Source organism: Magnolia sinica, chromosome 4, assembly GCF_029962835.1.
Source record: "Magnolia sinica isolate HGM2019 chromosome 4, MsV1, whole genome shotgun sequence".
NCBI classification, from domain to species: Eukaryota; Viridiplantae; Streptophyta; class Magnoliopsida; order Magnoliales; family Magnoliaceae; genus Magnolia; species Magnolia sinica.
Genome location: NC_080576.1, coordinates 75,583,887 through 75,611,592, shown reverse-complemented (window position 1 = coordinate 75,611,592; position 27,706 = coordinate 75,583,887). Strand labels below are relative to the sequence as shown.

Genomic DNA, 27,706 nt, shown 5'->3' with positions numbered 1-27,706 from the left:
TCCCCCTTGCCATACGAATTTTAAAACCCTAGGAGAGAGAAGAGAGAAAAGAGAAGAAGAAAGTGAGGAGAAGAGAGAGAGAGAGAGAGAGAGAGAGAGAGAGAGAGAGAGAGTTAGGGTTTGTTCCTGGGATTCGATCCCACTACTCCACGTACTTAGTTATCGCTTCTGTGTCGCTATACTGGCAATTTTGATTCCATTTTTGGATAAAAAATCCTAACCCTAATCTGTTTTAGGGATTCAAATTGAGTAAATGGTGAAGTAGTTAACCTATTTCATACTATAGGTTGTCATTGTGCCGTAGGCGAGGACTTAGTGTTTAAACTGAGATCGTTACGAGTTTACCGGCAAAAGGTGCGAACGATAAACATTTAGGTTATAGTTTTCAAGGCTTTCAATGTCAGCAATGATTTATGTCTGACTTGATTGCTATCACATATGCTTAGATACGATATTTTCTACGTATTACACACATATATGAACTATGTTAAAATAAATGCATTCCATGTGTTTGTTGAAATGTTTGTATGAGTATGGAATTATGATTTGTGCTTCCCATGATCTATGTTTAAGGGTACATGATTGTTGTACGTGTGGCAACTTCCTTGTGAAAGGATTTGCTATAATGCCTGTTATAACTGCTATATTACATGTATGTTAATATATGTAGCTTAAGTGTTTGATAAAATGCCCAAATGAGAAAATACATGATGTAATGTACTTAATGAGGGTGTTGAGATATGATTCTCAATCCCCTTATATATAGTTACAGTTTCCTTTATGTAACCTATCTTACTATTACGTGATTTACAGATGAGATGCCTATGTATGATGATATGTGTAGTATGTGTTTGTTGAAATGCTCGAATGAGATTTATGTTTAGATTTTGTTGTCACATGCTGTCTTAGATTATCATATGCGAATGCTATTATTTGGAGTGTGATTGGTATTACGATGTAGTCCAGGCAATCGGTAATGAATTCCCAAATTAGTGGTCGAGGTTGTTACACCATATAAGACACGTTTGATGAATCTGAGTCGTATGCCGATTGTCGACAGTGGTTAGGCCATGCGGAATGCTTACGCACTCCATGTTGATTAATTCAACGTACACTCGTACCAGTCGAGCTCGTTAAGCAACTCGATTGGCCTAATGCATGTTCACCATGTATGGACGTTGCTGCTTGAACCTAAGGTACCAACTTACCAGTGAAAAGCCCGTTTAACTTTGGTACCTCGATCCACATACACTCATGAGCTGGGCATGGTGGTATGGAAAATTGTGGTGGAGCTGTCGGCCTACGCTGGGGTGACGAGCCTCCCCGTAGTGACCAATGAGACACTATATTCGAGCTGTCGGCCTACGCTAAGGTGACGAGCCTTTCCCGTAGTGATCTCAAGTATACACTAGGACTACATTAAGGTGATGAGCCTTTCCGTAGTGACCTTGCGTATAAACCAGGCCTGCGCTGAGGTGACAAGCCTCTCCGTGGCGACCTGGAACATGCACATCGTATGTGATTGACTAGGATTGACGACACTAGATGGATCATTGTTTGAGTAATGATATAAGGGAGGTACCTTAGCTTCCCGAATATGCTGTTTGAATAAACCTAAATAAGAACTTGGCTAACATGATCATGCATTCGCATTGCACGGTACTTTGGTGAGGAAGTGCACGTGTCCGGAGTAGTGCATGCCACGATAGTGAGATGATGTTGCTGAGGAAGTGTAGGCGAGGGCATACATCATTATCGTATACCATTTCTGTATTAACAAGAGTACTTAGGCTATGATTGTTGTATTGCTTTATCATTACTGCTTGGTTGAGTTGATAACATGTTAACCTTCGCCTTATAGTACCAGTGAGTTGATCACTCACTCCTACTCTCGGACAGTATTTTAAAACACCAACTAGACTCTGGTTTAGTTGCAGATGACGGTGATGCTTACGAGGCGGAGCCTGATTTTTATGGCGATGAGGAGTTCTCCTACATGCAGTTATCAGACGGGTCTATGTAGACCATGTTCTGATCGACGAGGATTACTGGGATACTAGCTAGATGACTTACACATTTTGTATATTTTGAAATTCTACATATAATTAATTGACCTGGTAACATGATCATACTCAGGAGACTTACAATCACTTATATGTTCTATATACTTATCACAGTCTTTCGCTTGTGTAATCTAACTGTCTCTAGAGTATGATATGCCGATTTGGTATAATCCCACTCATGTTTAATGCGTTAATATGGACAACATTTAATCATTATTATCTATGTTGCATAAGTGATGTATTGGAACTCGGGAGTTGGGCTCCTGCTCAACTCCCGATTTTCAGGGCGTTATACACTGTCCAGTTGGACGGTGCTGATATACAATACATGCATTAAAGGTGGGACCCACTTGTCCAGCGAACGGACGGTGGGGATGAAACCCACAGAACTTCTGACGTCAATACAGAAGCCATATGGCTGGGCAGCTGGCCCACCAGCAGATGGACAGTCTAGATTTAACACATACCTCAGATCAGACCCACATAACCTGCTGACGTCATACAACAGCTATATGGCTGGTGTGGGGTCCATGTCCAGATAGACAGACGGTTAGGATATAACACATACTTCATGATTAGACCCTCAGATGGACGGTCTGATATAATACAGACCTCATGATTAGAACCACTAATCTAGCTAATGGGGCCCATGCAGATGGACGTCATGGATGAAACGGATGGATGGCATGGAATGAAATACATACATCATGCGGGACCCCCAGAACTTGCTGACGTCAATCCAACAGCCATAGGCTGCTCATCCAACAGATGGACAGTTGGGATATCACACGTGCTCACGGTGGGCCCACAGGACTTGTTGACATCAAGACCTACTAGGGGGGTGCTGGCCAACCAGAGATGGACGGCCTGGATTTAACACATTTACACGGTGGGGCCCACAGAACTTGCAGACACCAAATAATAGCGTCCAGCTGTTGGACGGCTGAGATATACGCATACATTGAGGTGGGTCCACACGTGTGGGATCCACCAGTTGGAAGAAGCCGATATTTGTATTTTTGTTTCATCTAGGGATGTTAATGTCCAGTAAACGGGCGAATAGCCTGGATGAGATACGGGTGCAAGGTGGGGTCCACGCAGGTGGACAACATGAATAAAATGCATACTTCATGGTGGGGTCCATCCAGGTGGGCCACACGGCCACATCATCACCAAAAGAAATGAAAGAGATGGAGAGAGAGAGAGACGACGCAATGGAGGGACCCCACCACTATGGGCCCCTCTTTGTTTACAACATATACATCAAAATGGGTCCCATCATAAGTGGGCCCTCAAATGAAAATCAACGGTGGATATCTTAAAATCACCCACCGATTGCACTCCTTCTTGATCCCTTGGCTTCTTTAGCTCCTTGGCTTTGATTTTGATGAAAGATGATGAAGTATGGATGGCTAGGATGGGAGATTGGGTGGTAGGGAGTGGGTCACACTTGGGGTTCTCTCTTTTCTCTACTTAGAAAGCTTGGATGTCCACACTCTTGGGGTTGCTTGGGGAATGGGTAGAGAATGAGAGAGAGAGGGGTGATGGGATGAAAAGGATGGGATGGATGGGAGAGAGGGATGGTGAGGTGTAAGAAAGGGATGGGTGGAGAGAGAGAGAGTTGACTTTGGGGATGAGTTGTGTAAGAGGGGGATGGGCTAGGTATTGGTTGAGTACATGCTTGCACTTGATTGATTGATGTAATAGATTGGGTATAGATTCTCTCGGGATTCGCAACGCGCGGCGTTTTTTCGAAATATACGCGGGCCCACTACTCCTGGCCTGGGTATCGCATTGGCGCGTGAGATGTGGCATTGGAACCACGGCGACGACGCGGTTGTTAGGGTATAAGTCTTGGGTTGAGTCGACTCAGATATACGGGATGCGACTTTGGGTAGCGCCCAAACGCCGGTTATAGGTCGCGGGTCGCCGGAATTCGACCGGGAGGATCGCGGGAGTCTAAGGAACGGTACAGATTAAAACAAATTAGGTGAATAAATTTGACTTCTTATTAGTGGAACCTTATTTCTTGAAATAAAACCATTAGATAATTTTAATTTTTAACAATCAAATAGATATCTACTAATCCAATGGTAACATAATGGCATAACTAGTGCATGGCGGAAAGGGAAGGAAGAAATTATTTTCTTCTTCCTATGTGATAAATTGAAATCCATGAGAAACTTCGAATCCACGAGATAAAAAAAAAACTTTAGACGAAAATATTGCTAAGGAATACAAATAAAGTCAGTTTATAAAGTAATTATTGTCAATTATATTTTACCTAAATTCATTACTTTCAATAAATTGTAAACATTTATAAAGTAGTTGTCACGCCCCGAACTCGGAAACTGGGCTCACAAAATTTTCGATGGCCGAATCCGGCGCCGACAGCCTCCATAGAACCCCATTTTCGGATCCCGGCACCCATTCACCAGGTTCCAATCCTGGGATACTATAAGGAGGATTTCAAATCATCAGTCTGATTCATAATGAGCATAACAAAAGTATAACCCACAACAATAACCACAAGAACACCACTACAAAATCCACTATGATCAAAAACTTTTTAGTACAATGCGACAGAAAGGGAAAATACAATGTAGTGCAAAAGATAGAAACTCCAAGGCTCGTCTGCACGGTCCAACTACGGCGAGACTATGGCTGCGACTGCGTCTTGGCGTCACCTGCACGCATCAATCGTGCATAAGCTTATAGAAAGCTTAGAGGGTGGTGTAAGTATGTGCGCAATATAAGCGTGCTCAAAATGCAAGGTCAGAGTAATGCGAAATCATGGCGATGAGTACATGAATGCAATCAGCCGTACCAAGGCTATGCGGTGCAATATATGAATGCCATCGGCCATAATACGACCATGCGATGCGAGATGCAACTCAAGCATGCCAATCCTCATCATGTATCAGTACAGTTCTCATTCTGGATAATCACCGGGGTTCAATACACTCCAAATGGCACTGTCGCTCTCCTAGCCGCACAGTCCAAGTGAGTGTAAGAAACCTCACTATCCGCCTGGCCAATAGTCTGCCAATACCTATCCGGCACGTCGATAGCGGACCCATTCGCGAGCTGGTCAAACTCAGCCTAGTATTGCCCCCTACCCTCGGGCGAGTAAGGCCACACCCCTTTCCAACCGACCACGACACAGTGGGAGACGCGGCCTCCTGGTATTCGGCCCTCGTGCGTTCATATATCCACTCGGTCTCGACATTGGAGTCATCCTCTGGTACCATCGGGTTTAGGGATTTTCACCCAGGGACGTCTATGGCGCCCGTATGCTAGAACCAAATATTTCCGGTTTCCAATCCTGCCATCCACGATGTGTCTGTGGAGGCTATGGCCCTGATGTGGCTAGGGCATACAGTAACTACAATCACACAAATGCAAGTGCATGAATCACACTATCAATCATGCAACAGCCCTGTATATACCATGCACTTATATGAGGCAACTCTGCCTATCAGGGAGCCCATAAACAGTCTATCCAAAGGTATATACTATGATCGGTCACTCCTCACATCAGGCATATATATGGTGCGAATGATCATGAATCATGGATCTATACTAAACATGTATAAAGAGATGTGCTCTAGGTATAATGGAGACGGGCCTAGACGGCCTATTAAAACAAGTATGGGCCTATCAGTGGGCCTTGGGGAGAGTTATAATGCGGACATTTAACCAACATTATCAATGTGGACGTCAAACCAGCATTGCTTCCAAGGCGTGGCCCGTTATAAGGGTCAACACATAAATCATGAAATGGGCCTCATGTACATCCCATTGGGCCTCTAATACATCAAATGGCCTTATACATGGGTCTCACAGATACATATCAAGGTAGGCCTCAATGACGGGCCACAAATGCATCCACATGGGCCTAGTCACATGGGCTTGCATACATCACAATGGGCCTCATAAAATGGGCCTTAAATTATCTCCAAAATGGTTGGACAATTGGATGAAACACATGCATCATGATGGAGCCCACTCTAATGGAGGGTATGATTTTCAACACATACATAAGTGGGTCCCATGAGGGGCCTACCATAATGTTTATTTCCCATCCAACCCATTGTTAAGGTCATTCAGACCGGGGCCCACAGTAATGTTTATTTTCTAAGCAACCTAGGGCCCAACATAATGTTTATTTTCCAACCAACTGTTCATATGGACATGTGGACCCGGGTAGGGCCCACTATACTGTTTATTTATCACCCAATCTATTCATAAGGTCACGTGGGCCTGGATAGGGCCCACTGTGCTATTCATTTGACATCCAAACTATTCATAAGGTGATATGGGCCTGGATAGGGCCCACTGTAATATTTATTTTCCATACAACCTGTTGATGGGGTTGTGTGGGCCAAGGGCCCACTGAAATGTTTATTTTTCATACAACCTGATCACACAGGGCCACGAGGTGGAGGGGCCCACCGTAATGTTTATTTTTTTTTGTACAACCCGGTCTGGACGAGGCACCACAGTAATGTTTATTTGCCATTAACGTTGATGAGGCCACCCAACCTAGGGCCCGCTGTGATGTGGTCCACAGATCCAGCCCGCCCATTAGGTGAGTCCCACCTAGTTGACGGTCCAAACTAAGTTTTAGCAACGTTCAAAACTCAGGTAGGCCCCACCAAGTGATTTTATATGTTTTGGCATGTCTTCACATGCTTTTAGATGGTGTGGCCCACCTGAGTTCCATATAATGCTAATTTTTGGGATGGACGGCTAGTCCGTGGGGACCCATCAAATGCACGGTGCTGATGGTCGAACACATCAAAGTGGGGCCCACAGTTGGGGCCGTGACCCCAGCTCGTCTGTCTAATCTTAACCTTCCGATCAATGGTATCAAAATGGACAGTCAAGATTAACCACCAACAAAACAGGTCCAGTTTTCATCTTGCAACTTCTAGCAGATAAATCCCACTTTGTGTTTCTTATAATTCTAAAGTAACACTTTAATTCGATTATTCTATTAGCATGATGTATGGCTCACAAGCAACCCACGGTTGTAACAAAATAGCCCTATTCAAGGGATTAGGATCATCTGATCGGCCTAATGCTCCATAGCTTGCTAGTAGTTAAAAGAAGAATGGACGGCTTGGATTGATCAGCCACCCCATGTGCCCTTCAAAAGGCTTGGTGGGGAGAATAATTAATATCTTAAATATAAATATTGAGAGGGGAAATGGTACTTTACACTTTACGTTGCCAACGTCCAGCGTCCCTGGACACTGGACGACTTACATAATCACTTCATTGTGGCGGGCCCCACATGGACGTGGCCCACCAATATAAATACATGTATACATATAATACATACCTTATATTATATATGTATATAAATACATATTATATTATATATTATATACATATATAAAATATAACATATATGTATATATATATATTTATAAAGATGCATTAGGCCCATCCAAACAGTGGATGGTGCGGATCATCACCTGTAATAGAGTGGGCCACACCGTCTGATGTAGATGGACGGGGGAGATGTAACACATATTGGTGGGATCCACACCATTACAAAGAAAGAAAGAGAGAGAGATAGAGAGAGAGATACATGGTGAGATAGAGGAACCCCGCCACTATGGGCCATCTTGATTAAATCACATACATCCAAATGGGTCCCACAAACAAGTGGGCCCTAAAATTTAAAATAATGGCAAATCACCCACCTTATCTTCCTTCTCCTTGCTCCCTTGGATCCTTAGCTCCTTACCTTCACTTTTAACGGAGGTTGATGAAAGATGAATGGTTGAGATTGGAAATGAGAGGGTGGGCCACACTTGAAGTTGAGAGAGTGTGTTGGATGTGTGAAATTTCTCATGGAAGACCTAAGATTCCAAACCCACGACAACCTGCTGCACCCACGTGGGTCGTGGTGTCACCATGATTCTTTGGTCCGAGTCGGACCAACAGTCTCCCACAGAAGCAGATTACGATTCGTACTGAGTAAACTCCGTGGGGCCACCTTAATTTATGTGTCTTATCCATGCCGTTCATCTGTTTTAGTAGATTATTTATTGTCATGAGCCCAAAATTGAAGTATACCCAATGTCAAGTAGTGGAAATAATATAGGAAAATGTGTGAATTTCACACGTACCTTGAAAACTTATTGGGTGCCACGGAAGCTTTGGATCAAAATTTTATTTGTGTTTTCCCTTCATCCGGTCCTTGGTGACATTGAGAACAGTTTGGATGACATATAAACATCACCGTGCCCTAGAAAAATTTCAACAGTCAACGACGTTGTCTACACTATTTCCTGTGGTGTGGTTCACTTGATCCTTGAATATACTTTAATTTTTGTTTTATGCCAAAAAATGAGCTGGTAAAATGGATGGACGGTGTGGATAAAATACATACATCAGAGTAGGCACCACATAGCTTAGTCAGTAACCTATAGTGCATGTTATTCAGTCCGCCAATTCCAGTATCTCACAAGCAAGAAATAATCCGACGTGGATAACGACGTGGCAAGGGCTCCAAATTGGGCGCGCAGACAAGCCGAAGACTGTTAGTCCGGAAGGGAATCTGCAAGCGGCGTCTCCTTTTACTTTCAATAGCCTTATTAATGTCACTCGCGCGACTGTTTTCTGTTACCCTAGCTCCCGCATGCCGGTGCTATATACGGCTATAAATATCTGATCCGTTGATCATGTGGGACCAATCATATTAGCATTCCTTGTTAAGAAAATATGCTGATAAGATTATCTAATTTGTGAAACTGAATGGATAATTGAAAGAAAATTAATTGAATGGTCCGCATTAAAGGATATGCATGATCAACGAGATGATCTGATCATACTTTTTACTGAGGAGATATGCAGCGCCAGTTTCGGCCTGTTGAACAACTCCGATGGGTTGCACGTATGCCGCTATACAAATGAGTGGCCAGCCAAGAGAAACACACTCGCGCGAGTGCACCTCGCATTTCTTCTTCAGTTTCTTCCGTCGGAGTGAGAGGTGCAGCGTGCTTTTTTCGCTTTTGCTTTTCACGCGTTGCAGCACCTGCAGCTGCAGTAACGCCGCTGCAAATCTCAGAAGACGATGAAAATATCCGGGATCGGATACAATCCCATTCTGCGCACGGGAGTACGGTAGATGGGTGGTACAGGTTCCTGAATCGCTGCATTGCATTCAGCATTCTTCTCTTCGTCGGAGCGAAATTGAGCTAGGGTTTCTGCATTTCCTCGATGGGGACTGTTTCGTCTGACGACGACGCTTTCGACCAGCAGAGCGAACGGTTCGGAAGCTACAGCTTGAGCGCTGATGTGAGCGAGTCCGAGAGCTGCAGCAGCTTCTCCGGTCGCCAGTACAGCGCCGATGCTGACGCCGCTTCGAGCTCTCCGGCGTCTCTTGCTCTCGCTGCCGGAAAGTCCGTTTCCTCGGCACCGGCGCCGGAACTGATGCTTGCTGTCGGCGGCAGAGATGTGGTCATGTGGGAAGGAAAGGGGGAGAAGCGAGAGACTGATTTATCTGGTTCGTTCTTTCGTTTTTTTTTTCCCGTGCTTTTCCCCTTCATTCGCCCTTTGAATTTTTTTCTGTAGATTAGCATTTCAGCATTGTGGGAGGGCGATCTAACTTGTGCCGCTGATTTTAATGGGCGCACTTTGTTCTGGACCTCTGGTTTAGAAGCTGTCTCCACGGGTGCAAGTTAGCAGATGGCCTTTTATTTTTCCATGTTGTTTGAGTTTGTGAAAGTCGAGATGGTGTCTGTGTCTCTGGAGGTGCATAATAGCAAATATCGTATTTGCTGTTGTATTTTCATTTTATTTGATGCATTTTTCTCCACTGCTGCAGAATTGGAGACAATGTCTAGTTTAGCAGGTGTTCCCATCGTTGTGATTAGCAAAGTATTCTATTTACATTGTTTATTTATTTTTTCTCCATAGTTGCAGAAGTTGAGATGATGAAGGAGCGGTTCGCGAAGCTTCTCCTTGGTGAAGACATGTCTGGTGGAGGGAAGGGAGTTTGCACTGCTCTTGCAATCTCAAATGCCATCACCAATCCATAAAATATTAGAGATTGAATACTAACAATTTAAATGCTTTTCCGATGGTGTAGTTTATCTGAGCTTTAGATCTGTCTATTTTTTGAATTAGACCTCGGAATGATAGGGCCAAATGAATGGACAGCATGACAAAACACATTCATCATGGTGGGACTTCTAGAGCCCATCTTATTTTCCCTACCCAAAAGTTGCTACTGTTAACGTGATACAGCATCCATTCCATCACAAATCCATGTAGCACGTAATTAATATTTTAAAAGCCTAAAATACACTGTAACTTCCCTGAAATACATTCAACCATAGAGGCCCTACCGTGGATCATCGATCATGCTCTGCGTAGGTATTAAGCTTTTCTGGTAACAAAAGTAGCTTCAATCCAGAAAATATACGAAGAAACGAACGTCTGGTATCATTCAATGTGAGCAATTTTAGAAGTGTCCACGGAGCTATAGCCTCCGGGTCGGATCGCCGAAGAAAAAGGGCCCACCAAGATTTCCCGCGAGCATGTAACCACCATCATTGTTACTTCTAGCCATTCAAATGCCTTAAGACCTAAGATTCCAAACCCACGACAACCTGCTGCACCCACGTGGGTCGTGGTGTCACCATGATTCTTTGGTCCGAGTCGGACCAACAGTCTCCCACAGAAGCAGATTGCGATTCGTACTGAGTAAACTCCGTGGGGCCACCTTAATTTATGTGTCTTATCCATGCCGTTCATCTGTTTTAGTAGATTATTTATTGTCATGAGCCCAAAATTGAAGTATACCCAAAGTCAAGTAGTGGAAATAATATAGGAAACTGTGTGAATTGCACACGTACCTTGAAAACTTATTGGGTGCCACGGAAGCTTTGGATCAAAATTTTATTTGTGTTTTCCCTTCATCCAGTTCTTGGTGACATTGAGAACAGTTTGGATGACATATAAACATGACCGTGCCCTAGAAAAGTTTCAACAGTCAACGACGTTATCTACACTATTTCCTGTGGTGTGGTTCACTTGATCCTTGAATATACTTTAATTTTTGTTTTATGCCAAAAAATGAGCTGGTAAAATGGATGGACGGTGTGGATAAAATACATACATCAGAGTGGGCACCACATAGCTTAGTCAGTAACCTATAGTGCATGTTATTCAGTCCGCCAATTCCAGTATCTCACAAGCAAGAAATAATCCGACGTGGATAACGACGTGGCAAGGGCTCCAAAATGGGCGCGCAGACAAGCCGAAGACTGTTAGTCCGGAAGGGAATCTGCAAGCGGCGTCTCCTTTTACTTTCAATAGCCTTATTAATGTCACTCGCGCGACTGTTTTCTGTTACCCTAGCTCCCGCATGCCGGTGCTATATACGGCTATAAATATCTGATCCGTTGATCATGTGGGACCAATCATATTAACATTCCTTGTTAAGAAAATATGCTGATAAGATTATCTAATTTGTGAAACTGAATGGATAATTGAAAGAAAATTAATTGAATGGTCCGCGTTAAAGGATATGCATGATCAACGAGATGATCTGATCATACTTTTTACTGAGGAGATATGCAGCGCCAGTTTCGGCCTGTTGAACAACTCCGATGGGTTGCACGTATGCCGCTATACAAATGAGTGGCCAGCCAAGAGAAACACACTCGCGCGAGTGCACCTCGCATTTCTTTTTCAGTTTCTTCCGTCGGAGTGAGAGGTGCAGCGTGCTTTTTTCGCTTTTGCTTTTCACGCGTTGCAGCACCTGCAGCTGCAGTAACGCCGCCGCAAATCTCAGAAGACGATGAAAATATCCGGGATCGGATACAATCCCATTCTGCGCATGGGAGTACGGTAGATGGGTGGTACAGGTTCCTGAATCGCTGCATTGCATTCAGCATTCTTCTCTTCGTCGGAGCGAAATTGAGCTAGGGTTTCTGCATTTCCTCGATGGGGACTGTTTCGTCTGACGACGACGCTTTCGACCAGCAGAGCGAACGGTTCGGAAGCTACAGCTTGAGCGCTGATGTGAGCGAGTCCGAGAGCTGCAGCAGCTTCTCCGGTCGCCAGTACAGCGCCGATGCTGACGCCGCTTCGAGCTCTCCGGCGTCTCTTGCTCTCGCTGCCGGAAAGTCCGTTTCCTCGGCACCGGCGCCGGAACTGATGCTTGCTGTCGGCGGCAGAGATGTGGTCATGTGGGAAGGAAAGGGGGAGAAGCGAGAGACTGATTTATCTGGTTCGTTCTTTCGTTTTTTTTTTCCCGTGCTTTTCCCCTTCATTCGCCCTTTGAATTTTTTTCTGTAGATTAGCATTTCAGCATTGTGGGAGGGCGATCTAACTTGTGCCGCTGATTTTAATGGGCGCACTTTGTTCTGGACCTCTGGTTTAGAAGCTGTCTCCACGGGTGCAAGTTAGCAGATGGCCTTTTATTTTTCCATGTTGTTTGAGTTTGTGAAAGTCGAGATGGTGTCTGTGTCTCTGGAGGTGCATAATAGCAAATATCGTATTTGCTGTTGTATTTTCATTTTATTTGATGCATTTTTCTCCACTGCTGCAGAATTGGAGACAATGTCTAGTTTAGCAGGTGTTCCCATCGTTGTGATTAGCAAAGTATTCTATTTACATTGTTTATTTATTTTTTCTCCATAGTTGCAGAAGTTGAGATGATGAAGGAGCGGTTCGCGAAGCTTCTCCTTGGTGAAGACATGTCTGGTGGAGGGAAGGGAGTTTGCACTGCTCTTGCAATCTCAAATGCCATCACCAATCTCTCTGGTGAATTTCCCTTTCCCTTGTCTTCAAGACTTGAAATCATTTTATTAAAAAAAAAGATTGTTGTTATTATTATTATTTTTTTGGTGGGCATGACAGCAACGTCCCCAATGCTTTTAAGTGACATGCCGAGTGTTGAATCATTAATCTGTGCCGTTCATTCATTCATACAGTTGGGTATAAGCTATGGTGAAAAAATCATGCAAATTGGGTGATCCTAAACGTATGCTCAATAGCATTTAAAATGGGCAGTCAAAATTGAGTAGAGAAGCAAAATAGGTCCAAACATCATTTAGAAACATCCATTTAATAGATCCAACTTTTTATTGCTTATGATTCGAAAGTAGCACTTTGGTTTGATGATTATACCATGTGATCTATGGCTTGTAGAAAACCGACGGCTGTAACAAGTTGGCCCGATCAAAGGGTTATAATCATCTGATCAGCGTGATTTTTTTTTTCACCATAGGTTGCCCCCTAATTGTATGAATGAATGAGCTGCCCAGATTGATGATTGGACACTCCATGTGTCGCTTAAAAGCATTCATGTCCCCATGAAGGTGGGGATATTGGCAAAATCCTTATTATTATTATTATTATCTACATTTTTTCTTAATATTATGGGTAATAAATATCAGCAACTGTTTTTGGGGAGCTATGGAGGTTGGAACCATTGGCGCAACAGAAGAAATCAATGTGGTGCCGTGAAATGGAATGGCTGTTGTGTGTCAGCGATTCCATTGTTGAACTCATTCCTTCCTTGCAAGAGTTCCCTAGAAGCTGTGGTGGCAAGACCTTCGAGGTGATGGTGGCCCGGCCCCGCTCTGATCTCTACATCAACCTCCCGGCTCTCAAGAAGCTCGATGCCATGCTTCTCAGCATGCTTGACGGCTTTCGGGACACAGAATTTTGGTATGTTGATCGTGGGATACTGGTGGGTGATGCTGATGATGTTGGTGCCTATCCTTCATCGTCTTCTTCCTCTGGTAGGCCTTCAGTGAGGCAGGAAGACAAGTGGTGGCTCCCGTGCCCCAGGGTCCCATCAAAAGGGCTGTCAGATGACATGAGGAAGAGATTGCAGCAATGTAGGGAATGCGCTAACCAGATCCTCAAGGCTGCCATGGCAATCAATAGCAGTGTGCTTGCAGAGATGGAGATTCCCGATGCATATTTTGAAAGCTTGCCAAAGGTGCAAACTCTCTGTTCAGTCTCATAATATTGCTCTACATCTTACCCTTTGATATTATGGGATAACACCATGGGAGTTCGGTCCTATCTTGGCCTTCAAAATGAGTAAAAATTAAGAGAGACAATTGGGGTTGTCTGCATTTTGTAGTCAAAGGCGATATTCTTGGATTTACGTGAGGTGAACTGTTTTTTGTCCTCAATAAGCATGTTTGGCATTGCATGTTCTAGATATCAGTTATTCACAAATTTCCCTTGCTATTGATGTGTGATTACTGCGATGAGGTGCAGTTAGCCTAATCATATGTCAGTTGGTTCCCTTCTAATTTGAGCTGCCAACTACTCGAGCATGCCTTTCATTTGGGTGGGTGCTTTGTGCATAGCAGTTTGCTTGGCAGCTCCTCTCCATGACCCTAATTTGTTTGCTCACCCTTTAGGTTGTGCATTTAATGGTAGGGCTTGTGGTTGATATGGGTGGACGGTGTTGTATGTGAATCGTGTCAATTGGAGCCTCCATGCCTGCTGGTTCCTAGGTAAAAGAGGATTGTTGATGTCTGGCGGGCAGCCGTTAGCCAATCCATCGTTTAAAATCGGACCCCATATTGCTGAGAGAAATGCAAAGACAGCAATGATAATCTCATATTCTCTTTGATGTTAAACCACTCGATGACTTTGGAGCTTGCAATGCAGGAAACTCCTTCCCTATCATCACTTACTTTTTTTGAAGGATGAAAGTACCTATCATCACTCTGGGTTGTTTGTTCAATGTTGTCATGTTGCATTAAGTGTAATCCCTAAGATGGGATGCTCTGTTTTATTAGAATTTCATAGTTGGGTTTATTTACGTGGTATGCACAAGCTTATGCCTTTGTGCTTATATGGAAAAGGTTGATCTCTCATGGATTACAAGTGAAGCTATCATTGTTTTTCCTTTTCTGAGGGAATTACATTGGAAATTTTATTAATCTTGCACTCATAATTTCTTTGGCATCTTTTATGGCTTAGAAACTATTGTGTTTTGCTCACAATTGCCTCCACATTAATATTATTTTCCACTGAAAGGTCACTACATTCTGTAAACTACTTTATCTAGGTTACCGTCAATTTGAGTGCTGGATCTTGTTGAGATTCCTTTTTACACCAACTGGCAGCATTCTCATGTCTTATGATTTATGATCTTTAGAACTGCATATAATAGCATGTTACTATGATTTGCTGCACGGTACTGCATGTTACTTTGAGACATGGATATGTTTCTTATATTCTACAATAACAACTGCATATTACTATGGGTTTTCATTGAAATGTCACTATATTCTGTGAACTGCATCCAGATTACCATCTTCAGTTTGAGTACCAGTACCAAATCTTGTTGAGAATCCTTCTTCTATCATCACACCATTTTTGTGACTTAGAGCCTATCTCTAGCAGAGCTTCCTTGTATGAGGTCTGGTGTTGTTGTTATTTTGGTCACATTGAAGTGAATGACCATAGAAGCTTCATAAAGTCAAAGTCCATTATTTGATGATATCGTAAATTTTTTTTTTTTTTTTCTCATGGTAATGCATGATGATTGTTATTGCTTTAGCAGTTTGTCCTCAATAACCAATTCAAAAGCTTCAAGCGAACTGCTTCCCAAGATCTATTAGGTGATTACACATGGTGTTTTAGAGTATGAAAAAGCTCTTTTGCTGTTGCTTTTTTACACATTGATCTTTCTTGGAAAATTGCTATCATATTTGAGTTTCCCTATTATGTTCTTCTAATTGCCACTCTTGTGCTTTCTAGCTTCTCATCCTCTTTAAAATCGAAAAATAGTTACTCTGTTCAAGATACCAATTGATTGCTCCTTAACTGATTTAAGCAAAATTTACATAACGTGATTCATCAATGTCAGAAATCCAAGTTCCTACTTATCTTCTAAAGCCATTGCAAATTTTGCAAAATTTGCTTCAAGTGATGTTCGTCAATGGACTACAACCATTGAAGTTTTTTAAAAATATTGCTTCAAGATACCAATTAGTTTTGAGGCGATTACTATTGTTTTCGTAGTAGGAACGTGTGTTGCTAACTTCTGTAGAATCTCTTAGATAGCATCCATAACTCCTGTGCCACTGCTTATCTATTGTTCATAATCTAGACAACAGTTGAAATCAAGTCCATTCTCTTTGAGGTGCAATTTCCATGCATTTAACTATGAACATGAAGGCAGTGTATGTAGGCAGTATATGTAGGCATCTATGACTGGTTATCCTCATGCATTAGTTTTTGATATCAATGTTTGTGTTTATTCATGCACTGATTTTACGTTTCATCAGGTTGGGCTATGGAATGACTGCAGGAAGAACATATATCAAACCCTAAAAACCTAAGATCTCCATCTGCCTTCAGCTTGAACTTCTCTCTCACTTCACTGAACATTCCCATATGCTTCTCTGCCTCACCGAGTGGAAGCGTGTTTGGATCCATTCAAATCTTTTGGCAACAAGCACCATCATCTTTTAGATCAATAAATATTAAAGGGTAGGATAAGGTTGTCTTTAACAGCTCAATTCTATGAGACAACAAAAAATCACCATTTTGTGTGCTTGAATATGCTTTGAAAACTGGATACGTCTCTAATCAATGGCTCTCAATTTCACCAATGGCTCTCAATTTTGTCAAGACTTGATACGTATCTAATCAAGCTTTGAAAACTCGGCTGACTTAATTCTTTCAGATTTCACCAATAGCTCTCAATTTTGTCAAGACTTGATACGTCTCTAATCAAGTTTCAGTTGACTCAGACTTGATTTGTCAAAACTGGAGAAGGTTCATCAAAACTTTACTAACCTTGTCAAGACGACAATGTTATACTTCAAAAATATTAAAATACCATTGAGTCTCATGACTATCAAGACTCTAAGTCTTCGACTGGACTCAATATTCTATGGAGTCGAGTCGTGTTTTTGGGTTTTCAAACCATGGTCTCTTCTTCATTCTTTCCTCTACTTGGTTGAAATAATGTGCTCTCAAAAGTGCTTGGCTTGGGATATCTCAGAAGCCATTCAATCTAACACTTGACTTAATCCCACATGATGGATCCTCAACACTGGTCACATGAAGTCGTCGTCGTCATCATCATCATCATCATCTTCTTCTTCTTCTTCTTCTAAGCCTTAGCCCAACAACGTCATCAACTTTTTGCGTATAATAATTGTTGAACGTACGGCTTGTGGTACCGCTTATGGTACTGCGGAAAATGAAGCGGAAGCGAGGAAAGTGAAATAGGCATTTCATTTCTTTCGTTCCTGTTCTTCTTTCTCACTACGAAGAGGGGATTCAAAAAAAAAAAATAAAGGATTACGTCGTTCTTGATAGTCATTTCTTTAATCAGTGGATAAGAGCATACTTTAGATCGGAATCATGGGGAAGTACTCCTTGATCATTTTTACCAACTTAAAACCCTCATTATGATTCCTTTTATGTAGAAATATCCCTTTGGATACCTTACATTATCTCTATTACTAATCCTTTGTCTACACTAGTGTTCCTAACCGTCCATTCATTTTTGATTGATCCCCGGTATGGTAATACATACAATAGTAGAAACTCCATACAGTTGATCTTTTGCACTCGCTTCAAGCCATGATGACTAATCAATTAATCTTGGGGTAAACAGTTTCCATTGCTTATGATTACTTCTACCTTACTCTTGTACATAGGGAATGAGAATCAATCTTCTTACTGCGAATTCATAAGCTGTTTTGTTTCACTCATATCAAATCTCCCCAAGTAGGATTCAAACCTACGACCAATTAGTTAACAACCAACTGCTCTACCATTGAGCTACTGAGGAACAACGGGAGATTAGATCTCATAGAGTTCAACTCCCGCTCTCAACCCATGACCAATATGAGCGGTCTTCCCCGAAACCCCCCAGTCACTAAGGTAAACAACGTAGAAAAATCACCCATTTCTGTACTGGTTCTGGAAGAGTGAAGAAAAAGGGGATGTTTTAATTGGGGTTGGCTACATGAATCCTATTACCCCATTCCACTTGATCAATTGCCATAACCTCAATTTGACCACAGATCACCCAGTCTTTTCTTACTACCTCCACCCACATTCTCTTGGGCCTTCCCTTTGCCCTTTAGAGCCTTTAACTTCCACCAAGTCACTTCTAACCGGTGCAGTTCTTGACCTTCGTTGCACATGATCAAACCATCTAAGTCTACTTTCCCTCATTGGTGTTACTCCTAAGTTGCCTCAAATGCATTCATTTTTAGTTGTATCCTTCCTTTTTTTTTTTTTTTGAAAGGTTCCGAATATTTTATCTAAAGAAGTAAAAGCTTACAAAGATGATAAGTTGTCATCCCAAAGATTGCAAAAACAAAAAGCCTACTACACACTCAAGGGGTTTCGCTGAATACCCCTACAATTTTAGTTGCATGGGTCCATTCCACCACATATCTTCTTGCTTTGAGAACAAGGTATTCCATAATGGTAACGGTGGGTCGATGGCCGTAACGGCCACTACCGTTAACGTTGCAACCTCAAATTTTATTATTATTATTATTATTATTTTTCCTGAAAAAGTCAGTTTGGCCCCATTATGGGCTGTTACGGTGCGATTATGGGCCATTTTTTCTGTAACGGCTGTTACAACGCCGTAATATGTAACGGTTACCATTGTTACTATTACGTGAAGGCCGTTACGACCATTACATAACCGTTTTGGCATACCATGCTTGAGAAAGATGATTCCCGGAGGATTCGACTTGTTTAGAAAGGTTTGGGCGTTACGTTCTAACCATATTGTCCATAACATCACTAACACCCATAGCTTCCACAGTGAAAATCTCATCATGTTCCCTGTTCATCCATAGTGCAAAGCTTGAAGGAATTCAAACATGGGGTATGGCATGGCCTAAATCTCCTTAAAGAGGAAGATAATTCTCCACAAAAAATTTCTTGGGCATAGTAGCAATGTAAGAATATGGTCAAGCAATTCTTCATTCCTTAGGCACATGGGGTAACTATTCAGTATGGCCATATTGCTCTTACTTAGGTCAATCGTGAGAATCTTGTTGTTCGGGACCAACTAGATGAGAGAGAATGCGGGGTGGTCTACTTCCATATGTGGAAACTTGGTTTGAGTTGGAGGCGATAGCTTCATAGAAGGGGCTAACTGAGAAGTGGCCCTCCCTTTTCCACACCCATCTATCTTGTAACGACCCATTTTTGTGACTCACAGGAGACCATGATTGAAGCAAATTAATAATTTGATTTGTTCTTTATTAACAAAACCAAGCATTTAGCTAGTTAGTGGAAGCACTCTTAGGGCCTGTTTGGCTGTTTGGCTGGGCAGATTGGATGGGATTGGAAGGGATTGGAAGATAGATCCCGGGATTGGCCAGGCATGCCAAACAGACTCGGGATCTTGATCCCGGGATATAGCAATCCCATGGATCTTAAGACAATCCACTGACATCACCATCATTACCTTTAAATCCCATCCAATCCACCCTAATCCCTTCAAAATTGCTTGGGACGTGTTTGGTTAGAGGGATTGAAAGGGATTGGAAGGTTTAATCCCGGAATTGGTTGGGCGTGCCAAACAGACTGGATATAGCAATCCCGGGATATAGCAATCCCATAGATCTTCCACCAATCCACTGACGCAGCTATCATTACCTTGAAATCCCTGCAATCCACTCTAATACCATCCAATTCCATCCAATCTGCCTGGCCAAACAGGCCCTTAGGGATTTCTTTATTTAAAGGGAAAAGCTACGAGAAATTCCTACAGAAAACCCTAAACCTAAGAACAACAGAGAGAGAGAGAGAGAGAGAGAGAGAGAGAGAGAGAGAGAGGCCCTGCGAAAGAAGAGTCTCCATTGGTAAGTTTTCATTATTTTCTCTTATTATTATTGTTATTATTATTATTATTATTATTTATTATGATTATTATTATTATTTTTTGTAATTTCCTACCTAAAAACCCTGGATTCAACCAATGGACGTGGTGGATTCACCCTATGTCCATCGTTCGGATCTTGGGAGAAGTTTGAACAAAGGAAAATGGTTTTTGAATAAGTTTCTACATCAAGAATGATCAACCGTGAGGAATCCAGTTGTCTCAGCCTAGGAAAATTCGAATAAGAGGGTCTTAAATTCACGTCATGTTAGGACCTTGAATTCTAGAGTGATCTGACAGAGGGATTTTCTACAACGATCAGTGAATTGTTTGTATAACGATACTTTATGGCGAAAAATAGTTTTCAACTTTTAGTTACGAATTCCTGGTGTTTTAGATTCAAGCGATCCTTTGGTCATCCTAAATCCGACAATGAGAAAAATCATTAGATGGGTTGAACCCAAACCCTAGAAGAATTACAATTGTGCAAATAAGGAAAAAGTGAGAGAACCCTAAAACTTTCAGAAAAATGAATTGTGAAATAGATTAAATGTGTTCGACTTTGATTGATTGATTGAAGGGTTCAATCGATTGATGAGGTCGATGTTTGTACAGAGACCAAAACCATAATTCATGATCTGTTTCGATTGATCGATATCTAGGTTCGATCGATAGAGGAGAACCTCGACCGGTCTCGATCGATCGAGCATATCAGCCGAACTTGACTGTTTTTGTCTAGTAAGCGAATTTATTTAATCTGACCAAGTTTTATCGGCCGACGAGCAGAGTTCGATTGATCGTGAATGGCCAAAAGTGTTCAGAGACTTTAGGAGCTAAATCAGAATATCATCGATCCATGGTTGATTGATCGGAAGATCAATCAAGGGCTCTCGAGCTGGCTTGCTCAATCGACAGTTCCCTGCTTTGACCTGTAACTGAATATGATAGTCACCAAGGCCATAAGGATTTATTGTGGGCCATCTTGAGTTGACAAAATGTTGGCCTCACATATTGATATAGTTTAATTGAGTTGGTATTATGTTGAATAATATTGATAGGACTTTGGAGCATTAACTCTCAAGTGTTCGACTATTCGATGAATTCGACCTTACCACGAATAGGTGAGTGAATCCCAACGTGTCTCATACCTATACGGTTAAGATATGAGATGTTTGTGATGATTGCCATGATTGCCATGATTGATCTCCTATTGTGTTGCTGTAATAACATGCCAAGATGATTCTTCTATATTGATTTATGCTCTATGACTGTAAATGTGAATTGAATACATGAACATGTAAACCATTGCAATCATTAAACAATTGTTTCCTCTTGAGGCAAGAGATGTATATATCGACTGATTATGTTAATGCATAGACATTGAGCATGCACTACATGCATCCATTATAACTGTATGCACACCTTGTGCCTGGGTTCCTAGGGGATCTCCCGATTGTTACGGCTAGTAGATTCGTTATCAGATGCCTTTGATAGTGGAAGCCTACTCACGGAGTAGATGTATGATTACCCATGTCTACCTAGGTGGATGTCTGATGGGTACAGATTGCCCATGCCTACATACGATGGATGTCTAAAGGGTACAATTTTCGGGTTGACAGATATCCAACCTAAGCAAGTGGACGATCATCCCACTTGACATGCACTTCATGACACCTTTGCATTCATGCTCATACTGCATACACACTATTTCAATTATATTGTGCTACGTATGAACCATGTTGGGTTCACTCACTAGCTTGGCTAGCTAACGTCGTGGATTAACAACCGTACAAAGATGGACGATGTAGGATGATCTAATCAGGTACCAGAAAATGAGGTCTGGTTAGTGGATGAAACTCAAGACCAATGATGTATTTGGCGGAAGACGAGCTCGCTGCATTGGACGACTGAATTGATTATGTGATTGATTCCAGGAGTTTTAGTTTCAATTCATTTTAGTTGCTGCTAATTTGACTAAATTTGAAATCTGTTTATAGACATAACTTTGTTAGACGATGATTGATTATTTTAGTTGAATAAAGTCCCAAATGGGTGGACTTAGACTAGTTTTGATAATTTTATTTATGAATGTGAATGTTATGGATGAAGTGTTAATAAATGAAGTGGACACAACTGGATGTATGAATGTTAATGTGGTGACGATCTAGAATACATGCAAATTGTGCCTCTTAGTAATTGTATAATAGGCGGATTCATGTACACTTAGTGCATGAGTCATGGACCATAACTCGGGTTTGAGGGTGCACACTCTATATCCAAAGTGCGGGGCGTGACATATCCTCTGATTTTCGTCTACCCGGTAAGGCAAAGACTTGCCTAGAGACTCTTCAATCTCTTCCTCATCCAGATTCCTTCAAAAACAAGGAGACCACACAACCTTGACTCTTTCCTAATACAGGAAATGAGATAACAAGCCTCCCTCATCCATAGATAAGAGAGAGATCTGGAAAGCTATCCTTCCCTTTCTTCTTCTTCTTCTTCTTCTTCTTCTTCTTCTTCTTTTTTTTTTTTTTTTTTTTTTTTTTTAAAAAAAAAAAAACCTAAACTAAGGATTCCAATTTTTCCCAATTTGCCAAATCCCGAAATTCCTCTAAATCTCTAATTTCTCATCTTCCAAATTCTTAACCCTTGGCTATCCAAAAACCCCAATTCCCCCATTCTACACCAAAACCCCTAAATTTCCCAATCCTAATCCCAAAGGCATAATTCCCCAAATTCTAGCCTATCTAAACCTTAATTCCCTTCAATTCCGAAAACAGTCATGTTATTGTGGGATTCTTTATTTGCATGCAGGGTTTACATGCGAATCAAGTTATTGCCTACGCTAGACGGGAGTTTCACTTCCCATTGGAACATTTTCCTCTTCATCTTATGATTATCTCTTTGTGGGAACGTTTATGGTCTGAATTTCATTCTAGTTGTAGATATGGTTTTTCTTAAATTATGGAAGGAAAGCCTAATTTTGAGTACTAATTACTTTAGTTAACTTTTTTGATGATCTCAATTCATTCATACTAGCTTAGGGCTTTCATCCTGCATCGACATCACATCTAGCAACAGTTATGAGAATCCTCGGGTATTGAAATCTTCACCTTAGAAGAATATTTTATATAGAGCTCATGACCATCTCCAAGTAGCCGGTTATTTAGATGCAGATTATGTAGGGTCGAGATTTGATAGAAAGTCAACTGTGGGTTATTGCATCTTCCTAGGTAGTAATGTGGTTACTTGGAAAAGTAAGAAATAAAATGTAATTGCCAGATCAAGTGCTGAAGCTGAATACAAGACAATGGCATATACAACTTGTAAACTTATATGGTTAAAGTCTCTTTTGAAGATTGAGATTCATAGTTTAGGTTCCAATGTCTTTACACTGCAACAATCAAGATGCGATACATATTGCCAACAATCCAGTGTTTCATGAGAGAACGAAGCATATAGAGGTTAATTGTCATTTTATTCGGGACAAGATATCTCAAGGAGAGATCCACACACCTTATATTTCTTCCCACGATCAAGTTGCAGATTCATTCATTAAGGCTCTTGAAAAATCTCCGATCGACAAACTAGTCTCCAAGCTAGACATGCAAGACATCTATGCTCTAGCTTAAGGCAGAGTGTTAATGGTAGTGGTTATGGGCTAGGCCCACTTAGTCTTGGTGGGATGTGTTGGGAACATAGTTTTTAGTACAAGGGGTATTTTCATTATTTTTGCTTTTGTTTACTTAAGGGTACTTTTGTAATTTCATCCATTTATAAAATATTATAAGAGAAAAGTGGGAACACGAGCCCTAGCTCTCAATTCCCTTTTCTCAAGTTTCTTCTCTCCCCTTTTCTCTTATTTTCATCTTTTCTTCTACTTTTCTCTTTTCTATACCAACTTACAAGCTCATTATAAAAACCCACCTAACCTTGAAGACCTGACCATTACATAAAGAACCCTGCATATTAACCTGACTTGTAGTTTGAGGTTCATGTTCCTAGGTGATGTTACTTTGCTTCACTATCCATCTATGAATTCATGGAAATATTCAGTCATGATTTAATATGTTTACTATTGGAAAATCTAAATGGGATTTGAATTTTGTGAAAGATTTCAAATAATCAAGAGTTTTTCAAACTAAGCTTATGCCGCTATCGGTCATTAGTCTTATTGGCAAACTCATGGGTTCGGTTACTCCTGCAGAGCGGGAAATCTTGTCTCGGCGATATCATCTACCGCTACTTAACGGCTGATCAGTTTTCACCAGAATGTCTCCTTGATTGCTTAGACCTGTCATCAGAACACCATACTCTTGAAATAGCAAACAAGATTGAGGCTGCCATACACGTTTGGCACCATAAAAGCCAAAAGAAACGATTGCAACGGACCAAGACACGAAGACCATCGTGGGGTGGTAAGGTCAAGGGTCTAGTTAATGATACAGAGAAGAGCCATCTTCTAGCACGACGTGCGGAGAGCCTCCTACAATGCCTGAGGCTTCGGTACCCTGGCCTCTCTCAGACAGTATTGGACATGAACAAGATTCAATACAACAAGGTTGTATTCTTCTTCTTTTATGTGATATTCTTTTCTCCAATGAGCATTTCTTTTGGGTCTACTCAAGCAACTTGCTGTCATCAGAAACTAAGGGAAGGAGAGTAATATCTGTTTTCTTGCAGGATGTAGGCCAGTCGATCCTTGAGAGCTACTCCAGGGTTATGGAGAGTCTGGCATTCAACATAATGGCGAGAATCGATGATCTGATTTATGTTGATGACACAACCAAGCAATGTGTGGCAGCAGAGACAGTTTCCATGTTTGCAAGGGGAGGCTTGGGGGGTCTTCCCATACAGAAGAGGATTTCACCCAGCCCTTTCTCAATCCAAAACACCCCCTACATGTCACCGTTTGCAACGCCAACCTACTGTTCTAGTCCAGTTGTTAGTAGCCCGAGAAGGCCACATCCTTCCCTTGGTAAGGGCAATCTTTGGGCTAAACAGGATGGCAAACTGGAAAAGATGGTTCCTGGCGATGTGGAGAGAGCCTGGTCATACGCTGGTAACCTGAGTGCGAGACAGGATTTAGGGGATGCTCCTGAGCGTGACTAACTGAGAAGGCATTGACCGAATGCAACTTACAGAGTTGGATTTGCAATCAGTAGTCGGAGTCCTAAGATGGATAGGAATCATGGCAGAGGCTGAGTTATCAGAGTAGTAGTTTGGATGGCGACTTTCCTCTTGTAAAGGAATGGGAATAACATAGATAAAGTTTTGATCTTAGTTTCGCATCAGCTGCCTGGTGAGAATTGTCTATTTTATCTGTGCTTTTTGCCTGTAGTCCTGAAATTGAGTTCTCACCCCCTTGAAAAATTATCATGCCTAAGCTCTTTTCTATTTTCCTGATGGATTTAATACCAGAAAATAGCTCACGCTAACCACATTACTTTCAATAGTATATCTGAAGTGATAGAATTTCTTGAAGCTGTTTCATGCAAATTCATGTCTTTATATGTAAATATGCTCAGTATGTAGGATTGATTGTGATGACAAGTCTCTGTTTCTTCATTCTCTTGAGCTTGAAATCTGACCTGCATGTGACTAGAGATCTCTTGGGACAGCTTCAGTTATCTGGTTTGAGCCAAGCATTTCTTGTAAGTGGATTGTTAAGTGCAATCATGCCGTTGGGAAAAAGCCACTTCCCCAAATGCAATCATGGGCGATGATCCACCAAAGTAATGCAGCTTGCTGATCTTCTCCCTATAGACGAGAGGTAAAATGTATGTACTTGAATGTGATAGAAATATTGTTAGAAAGTTCAGGCTTGGACCGCAACCTTTCAGTCACTGGCTGATGTGTACGTGTTGGGTGCGGGATGTGTCTAAAGTGGGTTCATGTAATTTCAATTCCTGAATCGAATATACACTTCCGTAAATATCCTATGCATGAGAAATTCTCCAGGGATCCTGTTCTTTGAGAACACATCCAATGTGATGTATGCACAACATCCAGTCTGTCCACTAGACGTGTTACCTCATGAAACCCTTAGGTAGCAAAGTGGGAGGGGGTGCTCACCTTTGATTTTCACTGGGGCCCACCTGAGTTGCAAAACAGTGATGTTTCTTGACCCTTCATCTGAGTCAGATGTAGAGTCTGCATGGTCTGGATTGCATATGCATGTCACACGGGATGAGTTTTCAAAGGGTTCTCACAGGTTCTCAAGGTAACCGGTCCTTTTGGGGTTTTTTTGGCAACTAGGAATTGCATTCTTACTTCGGCAGCAAAGTGGGAGGGGACGCCCACCCTTGATTTTCACTGGGGCACACCTGAGCTGCAAAACAGTCTGATGTTTTGCTTGACCTTCATACATACTAGTCAGATGTAGAATCTGCATGGCCTAGATTGTCTATGCATATCATTTGGGATGAGTTTTCAAAGCATTCTCATGTGTAATCATGAAAACCAGTCCTAGGGGTTGTTTGGCAATCTGGAATTGGATTCTTCCTCGATTTGAAATTGATGCGATTTGGATACCTTCAGTTGTGTTTAGCAACTAGATTTTCAATTTTGTGGAATTCATTAACTGTGTTTGGCAACTGGGGTTTTCAATCAATGGAATCCAGAAGTTTTGCTCTATTTATTCATAGGACGTGATTGTATCCAATACCAACGTGGCATGTGTACAGCATGAACAAATAAGATAGACTTGACCCAAAATTGATGCGATTTCAAGCATTGGGTGATAGAAATTAAGCTACCACAAATAGTTAACCAATACACCTAAATTGAGCCCAGGCAATTAAGCTAAGTAGATAGTGGAAGATACTACAAATACTAAGAACCACTTCAGATTAATTAATCCCAAACATTTATAAGGTCTAAAGTACATGTCTTAATTTAAAACAAAATGATAACCATGAGACAAACATATAAAAAAACACATCAAAAGATGATAGAAGTGTATCCTTCAATTTCTCATAACGTTCTCCATAAATGTAGGTCTTAATTTTGGCTGTATATGAATGAAGAGCTCTTGATTTTGATGTGCAATGGGATATCCGAGTATTTTCCACATTTCTTCTTCAGGATTTGTGGCATGTTCATCAACTCCTGCATCAGGATAGCCTGCGAGTGGTGATTTTCATGGGCTTTTTTTTTTTTTTGCAAGTCCATTTGCTTCTTACTTGCACATACCTTTTCATTGTGTTCTTGACATCCATTCTCTGCAAGCAATCCTTTATGGAACTGTTAAAGTCTAGTTTGTGTATTACTTCTGGTTGGGCTGCAGCTTTCTTCTGTGACCTTGATGAGGATGGCCTAGCCTGTGGAGTCTCACCTGCTTGAAATGTAGGAGATATACCTGTTGTTGATTCCTGTTGTGTCCCCGCATCTGAAAAATTCTAAACTCACTCTCTCTTAATAATTATATGGACTTCCATTTGCCTTAAATGGTTCTAATGCCTGCATATGGGCATGTTTGGATTCCCAACAACTTGGGCGATGCTCGTGATTTATGGTCTGTAGCATTTTTGGTGCTGAGTATAATCTCCAGATGATTATATTGGGGAATAATGTGTTCCTCAAATCCTTTGCTTCTCCACATTTCTGAGGGGATTACTGCTTATAAAATATCAGGTTATTTAATACTTGCAGGCTAAAATGCTTATTGTATTGTGCAAAAACAGTTTCGAATAGCCTATCTCAATGGACTTATTCCAAACAACCAGCTCTATGGTGATACACTTCGAGTCATCATTCCATCTAAACCCAC

At 41.5% G+C, this 27,706-nt stretch overlaps 2 protein-coding genes and 1 non-coding gene across 4 annotated transcripts; 2 read left to right on the top strand and 1 right to left on the bottom strand.

The window, feature by feature from the left end:
• Positions 1–9,031: 9,031 nt before the first annotated feature.
• On the top strand, positions 9,032–10,120 carry LOC131244169 (rop guanine nucleotide exchange factor 1-like). Its single transcript, XM_058243817.1, has 2 exons — positions 9,032–9,585; positions 9,999–10,120. Exons 1-2 carry the CDS (start codon positions 9,300–9,302, stop codon positions 10,118–10,120), a joined length of 408 nt encoding a protein of 135 aa, XP_058099800.1. The 5' UTR covers positions 9,032–9,299.
• Positions 10,121–11,920: 1,800 nt separating this feature from the next.
• Positions 11,921–25,503, top strand: LOC131243233 (rop guanine nucleotide exchange factor 1-like). 2 transcript variants are annotated; one of them, XM_058242429.1, is made up of 5 exons: positions 11,921–12,318; positions 12,738–12,854; positions 13,490–14,040; positions 24,143–24,496; positions 24,619–25,503. In XM_058242429.1, the coding sequence occupies exons 1-5, from the start codon at positions 12,033–12,035 to the stop codon at positions 25,045–25,047; spliced, it is 1,737 nt and encodes a 578-aa protein (XP_058098412.1). In that variant the 5' UTR covers positions 11,921–12,032; the 3' UTR covers positions 25,048–25,503. The 2 variants fall into 2 exon arrangements, with proteins under 2 accessions (XP_058098412.1, XP_058098411.1); XM_058242428.1 differs by having other exon boundaries at positions 12,732–12,854.
• TRNAN-GUU (transfer RNA asparagine (anticodon GUU)) lies at positions 17,803–17,874 on the bottom strand. The gene has a single exon. It is a non-coding gene; the product is annotated as a tRNA-Asn (tRNA).
• Positions 25,504–27,706: the final 2,203 nt, after the last annotated feature.

Bases quoted from the DNA above. Each gene is read 5' to 3' on its own strand.
- LOC131244169 (XM_058243817.1), top strand. From the start codon at position 9,300: ATGGGGACTGTTTCGTCTGACGACGACGCTTTCGACCAGCAGAGCGAA. The intron at 9,586-9,998 runs GTTCGTTCTTTC...TTTTCTCCATAG, and splicing joins GCGAGAGACTGATTTATCTG to TTGCAGAAGTTGAGATGATG.
- LOC131243233 (XM_058242428.1), top strand. From the start codon at position 12,033: ATGGGGACTGTTTCGTCTGACGACGACGCTTTCGACCAGCAGAGCGAA. The intron at 12,319-12,731 runs GTTCGTTCTTTC...TTTTCTCCATAG, and splicing joins GCGAGAGACTGATTTATCTG to TTGCAGAAGTTGAGATGATG. The intron at 14,041-24,142 runs GTGCAAACTCTC...TTACTCCTGCAG, and splicing joins ATTTTGAAAGCTTGCCAAAG to AGCGGGAAATCTTGTCTCGG.